Below are 14,068 nucleotides of genomic sequence, written 5' to 3'. Positions count from 1 at the left end.
ATTATCTCCCTCACCCAGGGCTATGAAGTTTCTTTATTTAAAGGCCCACAAAAACAAAGTTTTTGTTTTTACTATAGTCTGGCGCTCCCAACAGTCTGAGGGACAATGAACTGGCCTCCTATTTAAAAAGTTTGAGGACCCCTGACTAAGACTATAAGCTTCTTGACGATAGAGATAACTTCATTGGCTTATTGTTTTTAAAATTCATAACACCTGCTATGGTGCCTTGAACATAGAACTTGATTAATAAATACTTGTTCAATTGAAATTGAATTTTGAGGTCTTTCCCTTTTATTTCCAGGGTTCCATTCACGCTTGAATCGGCTCCCTGGAGCTGCTGCCCGATGCCTCAGAAAAGGACGAAGAAGGCTTGTTGGAAAGGTGATGACCTCTCATTGAATTTATTAGCATAAGTAGGGTAATAATGTTGTTTCTTGAGTATGTGTACTTATTGTAATCAAAAATGTTGCTATAAGTTGACATTCCCCATAGATAATTTAACATTATTCCTATAGATCATATGACAGAAGTGTATTTGTCAGTGAATGGAAAACTACAGAACTTCTGGCTCCCTTAGCACCCTCATCCCTAATTCTTGTTTAAGCCTAATTTTGTACTCTGTTTTAGGTAGAGAAAATATTGGTCATCAGAAGATTTATTATGAATCATCTTGTAGTCCAGACTTCACTTTCTTTTTGTTCAGTACTTTAGCTTACAGATTACTGTTGTGTTTAATTATGTTACTTGAAGTCTTTTTGCTCTGAAGATCTTTTCTATTCCTTATCATAACTCTGTCTAAATTTATGAAGATTTCTTTGTTCAACATAGTTTTGACCTTTCATCTCAGTATTTGTCAAAGATCATCTAATACTTGCAACTGAATGAGGCTTTGGGACTCTTTAGGGACATTTAGGACATAGGGAGTCTTCAATCTCTTACTTCTTTTTTTTTTAATAGCTTTGTGAGATACATAATCAGGGCCAGAAGAATAGCAGCCCTATTTGACCAGAATGGCTTAGAAGGAGAGTTAGAGGAGGAATATGAGGAAGATGACTGAAGGTGTAGTTGTTTACTGAAGTTTAAATGAACAAAAATTAGTTTTTAAAAAAATTTCTATTGAGATTACTGTTTGTAATCATATTCCTGCCCCTACATACAAAGGTCATCTAGCCTAATTTCCTCATTTTACATGAGGAATCTGAGAACTAGAGAAGTGTCCTAAATCACTGAGTTTGGCACTTTTTATACTATAACATGTTGCTTGGTTTCATTTGTTGGAAGAGTATCTACTCCTGAAACTCATTTTGTGTATATTAGAATGTCCTATATCCCTTTTGCTATGTTGGAAGCGTAGTTAGAGATCTAGTAAGTTAAAAAGTTTATAGTGGAAAAAGGAAGGAGGGGAGAGGACTTTTTCAGTTTTCCTGCCCCTCTGTTAGATTTGAAAACTAAGAGTTGCCTCTCTACCTATATAAGTTGTAAAATAAAAGCCTTCAATTGATATGGAGTAAATCAGGCTGTCTTTAGCTAGGAGGGAACAAGAATCTATTGAAAATATCTCTAACAATTTGAAATGAATAGGATAATATTTACTTGTTAAATTCATCTTCATCACCTTAAAGGGGTGTTTGTCATTTACAAGGGAGGTCACTGTTCTACCCACCTCCCCCTATTTCCCCATTCCCTGTCCTTCTCTTTTTCTAAATTGTAATCATAAATAATGAGTTTCATTCACAGCTCCCTGCCAGCGAGCTGCTAATTACTGAAAGTACGGCTTGTAATTTACACAGTAATAAACTGTAAATTTAAACATTACGGCACTTTAAGTTAATAATTTTTCTGCTGTAACAAATAGCCCATTTTTCACCCATCCCTCCCCAAGGCCCCCCCACCTCATGTGTGTCTGTGACCAGGAGGCATGGCCATGAGAGATGAAGAATACAGGGTGTAAAACCTTTTCATTTAGCTCCATTCCCGCCCAGAACCTGACCTCAAATTAATTTTCTATAGCATTTGTTATGCTAAGATGTACAGCTTAATGCTTAGATTAATTCACCACATAGATGAACACACAAAATACTTGCCAAAAGACAATATGCACACAACAGGCTTATATATTTCTTGACTTCTGTGCACACTTGACTTGTGCTTGCCCAGCAACATTTATATGTACTGTGCAACTCTTCTTCGTATTATGTATTAGTATGTGCATAAACCTCATCCATTTGCCTTCACAGTTAATGTAATGGATGTTCATGTTAAGTGAAGGGTGAGTTCTCCTGTCATTTTGCTATAATCCAAAGATGACGATTCTGTGATCATTTTATGAGGCCTGTGATGTTAAAAGCTTAGGCTGAGGACTGATCAGTTTGTAAAAACAATACCAGTTTCTAATTTTGGGGAAAGAGGGGAAGGAGAAAATGGTTTGGTTGGTAGGATACCAATATGTGGTGACTAATTTTAGCCTTTGAGTCCTTAGTGTTCATTTAGCTCATTTAGTGAACCTTTACTATGTACTAGACACTGCACTAAGTATTTGAAAGAAATACAAAGATTCAGAAGATAGTCCCTACCCTTAATGGAGCTTACTGTCTAGCAGTAAGCACATTAGGCCTATTGGAAACAGGTTAACTTTTGGGTATAACTATCGGCTAATGTTTGTCTTGAACCATAGATGTAAGGAAGGATGAACTTCATATAAGTGAATTTGAGGTACTTTTCAAAAATTCTAACAGAAAATCATACTTTGCACTGTGTGTCAGTGTTCATGGTAGTGGTGACATATTTCACTTCTCTGTCTTTTTAGGAAACCAGCATGAGCACTTTAGGGACTGAGAGGGTAGGCCACATAATTAGTGATCCACGTCAGAAAGAGTAAGTACCTGTTGTGTTTCTGGTTGGTTGATTTCTAAGAAAGAGAAAGATTAGGAATTTCTTGTTCTATGTAGGGGGGAGGAAGAATGGGAATTTTTATAGCCACCAGAAATTTCTCATTAAAAAACAGAGTTTTAGCAATTTGAAAGAGACTTTAGAAATCCAGTGAAATGTTGTTTATGACATTTGTCCTATCTAGAGCATTAAACCATGTGACATGTCTTTTATAGCTGTTTTTTTAAAAATTTCTAGTCTACTTTTCCTTCTTGCTTTGCTTTTTAGATGTATGTGCTATTAAAAGCAGCTTCTCATAAATTTTTTGTACTCTGAATGCCTAACTTTAGTTATTTTTTTCCTTTTAATATAAATCTGCAAAATTGAAAATTATCTTCAGCTACTACTTTCTCCTCTGCAAATATTCAATAAATATATATTGAATGCCTACTACTACTAGCATTGGGTTAGATACTGAGTGGCAAAGGAGAGGAAGCTATTAAAATAAATCTTGTCAAGTGTCAAAAGTAGGAGATCTTATGTAACTTGAGAAAGAAAGAATTTTTGTGTTAATTAGTGGTGAACTGTTTGAGCAAACTGTTGTTGTAGGAGGAATGTTCTTTTCTTTCTTATGATAGCCATATCCTGTAAATCTTGTTTCACACAATATAATGGCCATTTGGTTTTTCTTCTTACATGATTGGGAGCCAGTTTCAGTAGAATTTATCCAACATAGGTATTATTTTGTCTATAACAGTTGGTAAAGATACTCATAATCTGTGGTTAATAAGCTTGACTTGGCAATCAGGTTGTTAGTCAGCAGTTTATTTATATTAGCTTTGCAAATGGATTCATTATCGTGTTGCCCCTATGCTTGATATTCTCATTAGGAGGCTTTTCCTTTGGAAAGTTGTTTTCAGTGTGAAGCTTGCCCATGTTTAATATTTCTTTCCCTCTCTCCCCAACTCCATCTTTTCATTTCCTTAATTTGTTTTCCCTCCATCTTTTTGTTTTCTTTTCCTTTATCTTTTTCCTGCTTCTTGTGTTTTGTTTTTTTCCTTTTTTGTTCTTTCCCTCCCTTTAGTTTCTGGTTACCATCAACAGGGAAGAGAGAGCGCAACCAGGTAAGTTGGCTCTTCTACCATCTTTATTTTCTCATTTGGTTTCCTTTTCTTTAGAAAGAACAAAGCATTGGCTTCTGATTTTCCCCACATTCCTGCCTGTTCACATGAGGTAAGGAAGTCATTATCCATACATTTAACTTTTGTATTCTAAGCATTCTGTGTTCCATGGATATTTGACTCTTACTGAATTATATTATACCTTAGAACACAGCTTTAGGTTGCTGTGGCTAATTTCCTTTTCAGGGTTCAGTGTTGTGGTGATTACTTTATTTTTTAGTCACTGATTCTTTGTTTGGATGTCGGGTGGTAATTATTTAGTTTTAAACTGGCAACAAGGATATCATAAAATGAACAGTTTGTAGATTCTTCCTGGGTGAGGCATTTCCATTCTTAATTCCATGAGTTTTTCCCCCCTAACGATTAGTTGTTATAACAGAAAAAAAAATATGTAATCATGGAAGCTGATCAATAAGACTTCATTTCTTTCATAATCTTCTATTGGACTTGGATATCTTTTACTGAAATTGCTGCACTAACAATAGAAAAAATATTCATATCTAGAAGCTGGAAAATAATTTTTACTTTTTTAAAAGATATTTTTAGTCAGGGTTTTTGGACAACGAAGGGAAAGCTATTTCAGGTTATTAAAAGTATTTAGCTTGTTTTATGCTAAGTATGTATATACCTTACTTGACATATTTATAGCACCCTCTTTTTCAAAACCTTTTAGCTTTTATCCCAATGACCCTGTAAAGTGATCAGGATAGATAATAATAATTGTTATTGGAACATAGTACTCTCAAGGTTGCAGAATACTTTATATACTTCATTTGAATCTCGCAACAACCTTGTGAAGAGGGCACTATAGGTATTATTTTTTATTGCTATTACAGCTCATAAGTTGCAGAAGAGAGATTTGAACAATCTGGGTCTTCTTAACTTTATACCTGCACTCTACAACATTTCCATGTTAGAAGACACTAAAGGCCAAGATGTTAACTGCCCTGCCCCAAATCACATTGCAAGTGAGTGGCAAAGCTATGATTGGAATTTCTGATTCCCTGGGCTGTACCATTTTCAAAGACCCTATTACAGATATTTTTGTTGTCCATCAAAATGATTCTCTAAGTTAGAATAGGAAATAATATTTTGCTTGTCTACTTGAGAATGAACTTAAATGAAGTCCAATAGGTAAAACTGCCAGTTAATGGTACTTTTTGCAGAAAATGCAACACTATGACACATTAAAATATTTTTAGAGGATTAACAGAATAAAGAAAATTCATTCTTTTGAGGGAACTGGAGTGGTCATATTGCAATCATTGAGCATAATGTTGAGCAGTACATTATATAGCCTCCCTTGTTTTTTGTGACAAAGTTTTAGGGTAGCATAAATGGTCGAGATATAGTAGTGAAAAGTATTCTGACAGAGTGTTTATTTTTTCATGGGTAGGTTGTGTCTTACAAGTGGGGCTAATTGAAATGACTTCCTTTTTGTTCTTTCAGTTCAATCCCCTTTCTCCCCTCTATTCTTTGGATGTTCTTGCTGATGCCTCCCACCGAAGATGCTTACCAGCACATTGTTCTGCAAGGTAATATTTCTAGTCTCTTTGAGGAGCTTCTCTAATTTCCTTCTAAAAGCCTCATTTGCAAAAAGTAATATTAATAACTGCTTCTCCAGAGAGAGGTTCTCTTAAGAAAAGATCAGAAAACAAATTAAAGTTGGATAGTTAGTCTAAGGTCATAGTTATTCTAAAGTCAGCTCTTAATTAATCAATCTGTTTGTGTGTTTACAACATATTTATTGTGCAAGTATTGTACATGCAATTCTTTGCATAGCTAATTGATAGATACCAATTAGTTAAGTATTGTTTGATCTAATGGCAAAAAGTCCATGCATTTACTCTTTTAATAATTTTTATATAGGGTTAACCGTAATGTTTGAAAAGATAGACTCTTCATAGGTACTGTCATTGTTACCACAAGAAGCTGTGACATTAATCATGAGCCTATGATATACTGCAGAATAAAGTGGGGAAGTTGTGGAAAAAGTTTTTTGAAAGAAAAAATTTTATAAATAGTTATACAGAAAACACAGAAACTAGTTAGTATAAACTACTTCTCTCTTAGCATTTTCTTTGGATTTAAATCCTCAGTTTTAAAAGGCAATGTGAATGTAGTTCCCTAACTTTTGGTTGGGTCTTTTTTGGTTAGATGACTATTGTTTTTATTACATGTTAACTTAAGTAAATCTTTTTAGACAGATCCAGTGTACTGTATCACGTCAGAAGTAAAGTGAAGTGACTGGTTTTGTCCATATCTTAACTCTGTCAATAAGATTATACAATGGTGAATTAGTATGTGTACTTTTATTGGTATTTCCTGTTTCCTTTAAAAAGCTGTGCTGCATAGCAGCTTATGTTTCTTATTTATATATCTCATCAGTCATATCATTATCTTCTATTTCTTGCCTATCAGTATTAGTGGCTTAAGTGTTGGGAACATGGAGAAGTCTAGACTGTACTCGTGGGCACATCAGACTATAAAGAAACACTGTATATTACTTCACATATTGTCATTGACTGAACACTAAGGAGAGTGAAAATAGATGATATCTCTATTTTTCTCTCCTAAATACCATTCTTTCTTTGTTAATCATTTGATAAGTACACATGGCCTCTATGAAACTCTTAGAAAATGTGAATGATAAAACACAGGCCATCTTTTATTTTCCCAAAATAATGGATGGGCCTTCTCTCTTTAGAGCTTTTTAAGGAAGGGGTCTCTAGCCAGCCATTGAAGGACTGTTCCAACTGAGGCTAAATAAAAAGAATTCAATATCAGGCATTGAGATTGACTTCAGGTATAGTTGGAGGAGATTTTTTTGGAGGGTGAGGGGGGAGGAGGAGGACACATGCTTGGTACTAAGGAGAGCTGGTCTTAGGAAAGAGCTTTCCCTTTTTTTTTTTCTGTCTAATTTTGTATGTAGTGGGGAAAGATTTCATTCAAAGCATCTGGGCAGCATTGGGAATTTCACACCCATCATTAGAATGGTTTTTGTGTGTGTGTGTGTGTGTGTGTGTGTGTGTGTGTGTGTGGTGACTGTGTTATCATTAGTGGTATAATTTTATTTTGCGAAGAGAGAAGTGTTTCCTGTTTTATCACAGCATTCCCTGAGGACAGTTAGTGTATTAATTTGCTGTATTGCCTCCTGGCTGTTCCCAGGCTGTTTTCCTCTTCATCTTGGAATTTTTAATGGCTCTGGTGCCTCTTGGGAGGAATGCAAGGAAGAGTACCTCAGGGAGTGCTTCCCTTTTTTCACATGCCTATAATTACTCTCCTTTAAGAGCACAAAGAATTTGATAATCATGCTTAGGCTATGAAGGTTTTCTCCTTTCAGGCTGCTGAACAGAGTCAGCTCCTGCATGGACAACTGTAATTCCAATTTCCCAAACATTTGACAACTGTAAAGGTTCTTCAGCATCTGCTTAATGGATAGCTTCCTGTAGCTATACAGGTGCGCAGTGTGGCTTAAGAATCATTGATGGTCTTTGAGGATTCTTCAAATTATTCATGGAGTATAATATCAGTATTTTTAAAAGGATAGTGCCTTATTTTTTTTTTTCTTTGATGGGAGAAATTGTTAATGAACATATCAACAAAAATTTTAAACTGACATCCTTACCTCATAAAATAATTATAAAAAGCACTTTCAAATAAGTGAAAATGGATTGGGAGATGCTTTGGTCTGTTTTCTTTTTGCTGGGATGTTCTTTTTCTCTCTCTCATATACTCATATTAAACATGTCCTTTTATTCTATGCCTGTGTTTTATGAGATTTTAAATGAAATTTAAAAGCTTTTTCTTACATTTAAAAAATGGTTTTTAAATATGATCAATTATGTTAAGTGTTTTCCTGATGTTAAACCATCATTGTACCATGCTTGGCATAATTACTCCAATCTGATCACAGTGAATAATTTTTTTTGATATTTTGTTGTAATCTTTTTGCCAGGATTTTGTCTTAAGATTTTTGAATTCATTAATATGATATTGGTTTGTAGTTCTTATTCTTTATTTTGTCCTTTTCTAATTTAGTTATCATTGTCTCACAAAAGGATTTCCATAGGTTATTTTATTTCACAATGTTGAGAATAATGTTTTTAGTGCAGATATAAATTTTCCTTTATAAATTTGATGGGATTATTTTGTAAATTAATTGTTAGTTTTATTTGTTTGTTTTTTGGAGGGGGTGTTGGGTAAGTGTAGTTTTTTATGGCTATTTGGATTTCCTTTTCTGAAATGGGTTTAAGAGTTCTATTTGTTGTCTTGTTAATTCAGGGACTTTATTTTTGTAGATAAAAATATTTAAAATTTTTAGTTTTCTACTCATATAACTTTATATGGTAGGCTCTCAATTCTTTTTATTTGTTGTAATTTCATTTTATTGCAGGGGTCCTCAAACTACAGCCCATGGGCCAGATGCAGCAGCTGAGGACGTTTATCTCCCTCACCCAGGGCTATGAAGTTTCTTTATTTAAAGGCCCACAAAACAAAGTTTTTGTTTTACTATAATCCGGCCCTCCAACAGTCTGAGGGACAGTGAACTGGCCCCCTATTTAAAAAGTTTGAGGACCCCTGTTTTAAAGTTTGCTAATTTATTTTTCATCCCTCTTTTTAATCATATTTTACTAAAAGCTTATCAATTTTGTTAGACCTGTCAATAAGGGCCCATTTACAGACTTTTCTAAAAACCAACTTCTAGTTTTATTTATCATTTCTTTAAAGTTTTAGTTCTTTAATTTCAGTCACATAGCACCATGTATTTTATTTTTTGTCTTCAATGTGTCAGGTGGTGTGTTAGGCACTGGAAATACAAAGACAAAAGATGAAACAATACCTACTTTCAAAGATTTTTTTATTTAATAGGGTGAGACAATATGTACATATACATATATACCTGTTTATACACACATATGTATATATATAATATAAATGAAAGATAGTTAAAGAGGTATAGGGCATTAACTATTGGGAAGATCAGGAAAGGGTGGTATTTAAATTGCCTTGAAAGAAGTGAAGCATTCTTTAAAGTGGATTTGAGGAAGGAGTACATTCTAGATCTTGGGGATAGCTATTCAGATGCCTAGAAATGGTAGATATAGTATCCTTTGTGAAGAAGAGATAGGGCCAATTTGGCAGAATCATAGATTATAGGCAGGAGATTAATGTATGAAGAGCCTGAAGAGTTGGATGGAGCCATGTTGAAAGGGGCTTTAAAAACTGAACAAGAGTTTATACTTGATCCTAGAATTAATGGGGAGCTCTTGGTGTGTTTTTGAATAGTGGAATGACATGAATCAGATTTGTGCTTAAGTAAAGGATGAATTGGAATTTGGAGATTTTGAGGCAGGGTGATCAATTAGGAATCCATCTCTGAAGTCTTAAGATGTAAAGGAAGACTTGAAATAAGATACTAGATGTATGAGTAGAGGAAAGGCATCAGATTTGAGGGATATTGTGGAGATAGAAAGGATAGGAGTTGACAACTGATCATGTGATATATGGAATGAGGGAGAATAAAGAGTCATAAAGAATGTCATCATGGTTATGAATCTGGAAGACTGGAAGGATGGAGGTTCTCTTTTCAGAAATAGGGAAGTTTAATAGAGCAGTAGGTTTTGATGGAAAGATAATGAAGTCTGTTTTTTGATATATTGTATTAGAGAAATCTTTAGAATATCCAGTTTGAAATGTCTAAGAAGCAGCTGTTGATGTAGCATTGAAGTGTGAATCTGAATATATAGATTTGGAGTAAACACATGGGAACCAATGAGGTTACTGAGACAGAGGGTAGAGAGAGAATAGAAGAGTGCCCATGGAACCTTTGGTACACATACAGATATGGTAAGACACATGTATGATGTGGATGATGAGCCAGCAAAAAACAAACAAAAAAAAGATTAAGGAGACATAGAGGATAGGAAGAGAACCAGGAAAGAGAAACATTATAGAAAAAGAGAAGAGAATCTCAGAGTAAGGAGGTAGTTTAATAGTATTAAATGCTGCAGAAATATGAAGTAGCATGAAGAGTAAGAAAAGATCATGAAATTTTTGGCATTTAAGAGTTTAATTTTGTAGAAATAAGTTTCAATTGAGTAATCAGTTACATGGATATATTATAAAAGATTGAGGAGAGTGAATAAAAGAAAATAGAGGGAAAAGCCTCCAACTTGTACTGACTTCTACCATCTCCCTCAAGATAATCATTATCACATATTTTTAGTGATTTGTTTATGGATCTATTTATTATTCAAAATGTTATTAATAAGCTTTCATTCAGTACTATATCTTTTACTTGTGATCTTGTGTTAATTACTATTTTTTATTGTGTGGTAGTCTAGATAAGTATTTCTGCATTTTTACATTTATTTTAACTTGTGTTTCCATTAAATGATCTCTTTTGGTAAAGGTACTATGTGGTGCTGAGAAATAAGTCTATTCTTTCACGATCCCATTTGGAAGACTTTGTAAGTCTTTCACCTCTAAATCCTACAATAGTTTGTTTAGTTCTGTTTGTTCATTTTTTTTTTTCTGTTAGATTTATTATAGATTTTTGGCCAAGAACTCTTTCCTTTCTCCATAGATCAGATAGGTGATTTCTTCTTTGCTTTGTTAATAATTTGCTTATGTCACCCTTTACGTCTAATTTATTTACTCATTTGAGCTGACTGCTTTTTAATGTTCCCAACAGCTTTCAGTTGCTGGGATCTTTTGGTTTATTAGAGATCAAGTTTGAAACTCTACTGTTTCCTCAAGTCTGTTCAAGCTCATGTTCGTTGCTTCTATGACACTATCTGTCCATTTCAACCTTTGCTGTTCTTTTTTTGCCTTTAATTTCCCCCAACACCAGGTATTTTCCAATGAGTTCTGTCTTCTTATGTGACAGAGTATTTAAGATTTAGCTTCAGTATTTGTTCTTGTAATGAATAGTCTGAATTAATTTCTTTAAGCATTGACTGATTTGATCTTACTATGCAAGTGGTGGTGCTCAGCTTTCCTTATGGTCCATATCTCACAGCCTTATATCATTACTGGAAAAGTAGAGCTTTGAGTATATGGACCTTTGTGGGCAAGGTGTTGTATCTGCTTTTCAGTATGCTGTCTGTTTTCCATTTTGTAATTTCATGGCTGAAGTTGCCATCTACAGTGATCTTTGAGGCCAAGAATATATCTGACATTGCTTTCATTTCTTTTCTGTTTGCCAAGAAGTGATGGAATCAGTTGCCATGATCTTAGTTATTTTTTAAAGTTACACTTCAAGCCAGCTTTTAAACCCTCGTCTTTCAGGAGACGTTATTTAATTTTTCTTTCAAGAGGTTTCTTCATAATTCTTCACTTCTTCCATTGGAATGTTATCATCTGTGTATCTGACTTTATGGCTATCTTTCCTTATTCTTAGCTTTTAATTCATCCAGCCTAGTATTTTGCATTATATTTTCTGCTTATAAGTTAGTAAGGTGACAGAATATACCCTTGTCAGAGTCCTTTCTCTTAAACCTTATCTTAATCTTAAACCAATCAGTTGTTCCATGTTTGGTTCTTACTGTTGCCTTTTGGCCCACATATAGTTTCCTCCATATTTTGTTGTGATCCACGTAGATACAAGGTTTCTGCTCATATACTTCAGTATGTTGTGTATCTAATCTGTTCCATTTATCAATGGTTCTTCCACTCTCCCCAACCCCAGTATCAGATTGTTTTGATAATTGCAACTCTGCAGCCTAGTTTAAGATCTGGTGTTTTTTACATATTTTTCCGATTGATTTCCATGATATTGAACTTTTGTTTCTTTTGTGAACTTTATTATTTTTTCTAGCTTTGTAAAGTAATTCTTTGATAGTTTAAGATAACATTGATTTTGTGTGTTTGTGTACATACACTTCTTTGAATTTACATTATTTTAATCATTGTGTATATTGTTTTCTTGGGTGAGCTTACTTCACTGTGTCAGTTCATGTACAATCTTTTTCTGTATTCTTCACATAGGTTATTTCTTATAACACTCTAATATTCAATTACAGTCATCCACTGCAAATTGTTTATTCCCCAGTTAATGGAGCTTTTTTTCAATTCTTTGCTATCATAAAAAGTATTGCTATTAATATATTCACATATATATGTGTGTGTGTGTATGTGTGTGTGTGTGTGTATATATATAGTGGAACTTAGTTTTTATCAGTGAACATTTTGGTCATTTTATTTATGTTTCTAAATTGCTTTCCAAATAGTCATACCATTTGATAGCTCCATCAACAATGTATTAGGGTGTTTCCTATAATATCTCAAAAATTGACTACAGACGGCTGTTGCTTTATGTAAATGGATCAGCTACAGATCTCTGTGTGTTTTCCATATTGTGAATTTGCTTGTGGACATGGGGAAGTGAGAGAAGGGAGTTGGCACATAGTTCAAGGACATTTTGGGGCTGGAGACAAGAAGTGAGAATAGGAGAAAGAATACACAGGAGTCAGGGGCAGCTGTGTGGGGCATGGCTGGAACTGAAAGAGCATGTGAGGGCAAACATGGGGGATGGATACAAAACACAGATAGAGATGACTTAAAGAAACATGGGGATTGGGGACAGAGAAGCGATTGTTGAGTGCAAAATTTGGTGTAATTTATCATTGATGTTATTAAATTTAACCTCTGTGTTTTTTAGAATTAGATATCAGTCCTCTCTGTCCATTCTGCTTTCACTTGGAAGCTTTAGTGAGAGGCCACACAGTGCTAAGCCAAGGGGAAGGAATAAAAAGAGAAGGGAGCACAGTACCATAAATTAAATTTAACAGATTTTGTTTTTTGAATGCAGATTTCTTTGAGAATTCTTTATATAAAGTTGAATTTGCATAATTCTTATATATATATATATACATATATATATATATATGTATAGTGAGAACTGTCTGTATTGCCATTTTTTTACAACAGTTGCCTATTTGAAAAATATAAGACAAAACCTCAGGGTTATATTGATTTGCATTTCTCTTATTATTAGTAACTTGAAACATTTTTTCATGTGATCCTGGGTACTTTACAATTCTTCTTTTGAGAAATGTTTGTTCATATCCTTTGACCACATATCTATTTTAAAAAATGTCATAAAAAGCACCTAAAACCAAAAGGAAGCATCATATGAAATGAGAATGTACTAGAACCCCTTTGAACAAATAAAGGAGTAAAGCAAGGAGATCCGTTGTCCCACTGGTTATTTGATGTTCTAGAAATGTTTAGCAATAGCAAATAGGACAAGAGAAAAAAATGAAAGGTATAAAGATAGGTGAAGAGAGGGGACAGAATTATCTCTATTTGTTGATGTTATATTTCACTAGGGAATTAGCAAAGATATTAATTGAAACAATAGCTTCATCATAGTTGAAAGCTACAAAATAAACCTCTCACAAATCAACTATTTCCATATAATAATAATAAAACCAAAGAAGCAGTAATAGAAAGGTGAATCCCATTCCAAATAACTCCAAAAGACACAAAATATTTGGAGCCCAATCTACTAAAGCATGCAAAAAAGTTATTTAGATTCAATTAAAAAGTTTGTTTAATCTTTTTATAGTTATTCCAACTCTTTGTGATCCCTTTTGGGGTTTTCTTGGGAAAAAATAACTGGAGTGTTTTGCCATTTCCTTCTCCTCATTTTACAGATGAGGAAACTGAGGCAAGGAAGGTAAAGTGACTTGCCTGGGGTCACAAAAATAGCCTGTGGAATATTCATTGTCATGACTCACTATAATCAGTCTCCTTTCTCAAAGACCATGCTATTATAATTTTAGTTATTTAAAACCATCTCATCTCACTCTTCCGTGCCTATTCTATATGCCATTTTCTCCTAGTATTTTGCATATTCCTACTGCCCATGAAGATTCTGTAGATTCTAAGAAGATTGCTTCTTAATGCATATAATAAACTTCTAAAACTAAACCCATAGGGAAGTTTCCCTCTTTTCCTCCTGATAAATACTTAATTTCCACAGGAGAGAAGTGTTTCTCTTTTTTTTTTTT

The 14,068-nt window shown here is 34.0% G+C and overlaps 1 protein-coding gene across 8 annotated transcripts in view; it reads left to right on the top strand.

Moving 5' to 3' along the window:
• Positions 1-14,068, top strand: part of GPATCH2L (G-patch domain containing 2 like) — a 66,980-nt gene that overhangs the window by 22,088 nt on the left and 30,824 nt on the right. For 4 of the 8 annotated variants that reach the window (XM_012547975.3, XM_023501954.2, XM_031952477.1 and 1 more), the window contains exons 5-8: positions 302-381; positions 2,807-2,874; positions 4,047-4,101; positions 5,499-5,584. In XM_012547975.3, the coding sequence (XP_012403429.1) occupies positions 302-381; positions 2,807-2,874; positions 4,047-4,101; positions 5,499-5,584 (289 nt within the window). Of the gene's footprint in view, positions 1-301; positions 382-2,806; positions 2,875-3,952; positions 3,993-4,046; positions 4,102-4,885; positions 5,018-5,498; positions 5,585-14,068 lie in introns of those variants that run through there. The other 4 variants (XR_004231995.1, XR_004231996.1, XM_003756212.4 and 1 more) reach the window with 4 other exon arrangements.

This window comes from Sarcophilus harrisii, chromosome 2, assembly GCF_902635505.1.
Source record: "Sarcophilus harrisii chromosome 2, mSarHar1.11, whole genome shotgun sequence".
Taxonomy (NCBI): Eukaryota; Metazoa; Chordata; class Mammalia; order Dasyuromorphia; family Dasyuridae; genus Sarcophilus; species Sarcophilus harrisii.
Note: the sequence above shows the minus strand (reverse complement) of the source record. Positions and strands in the feature narration are given on the sequence as shown.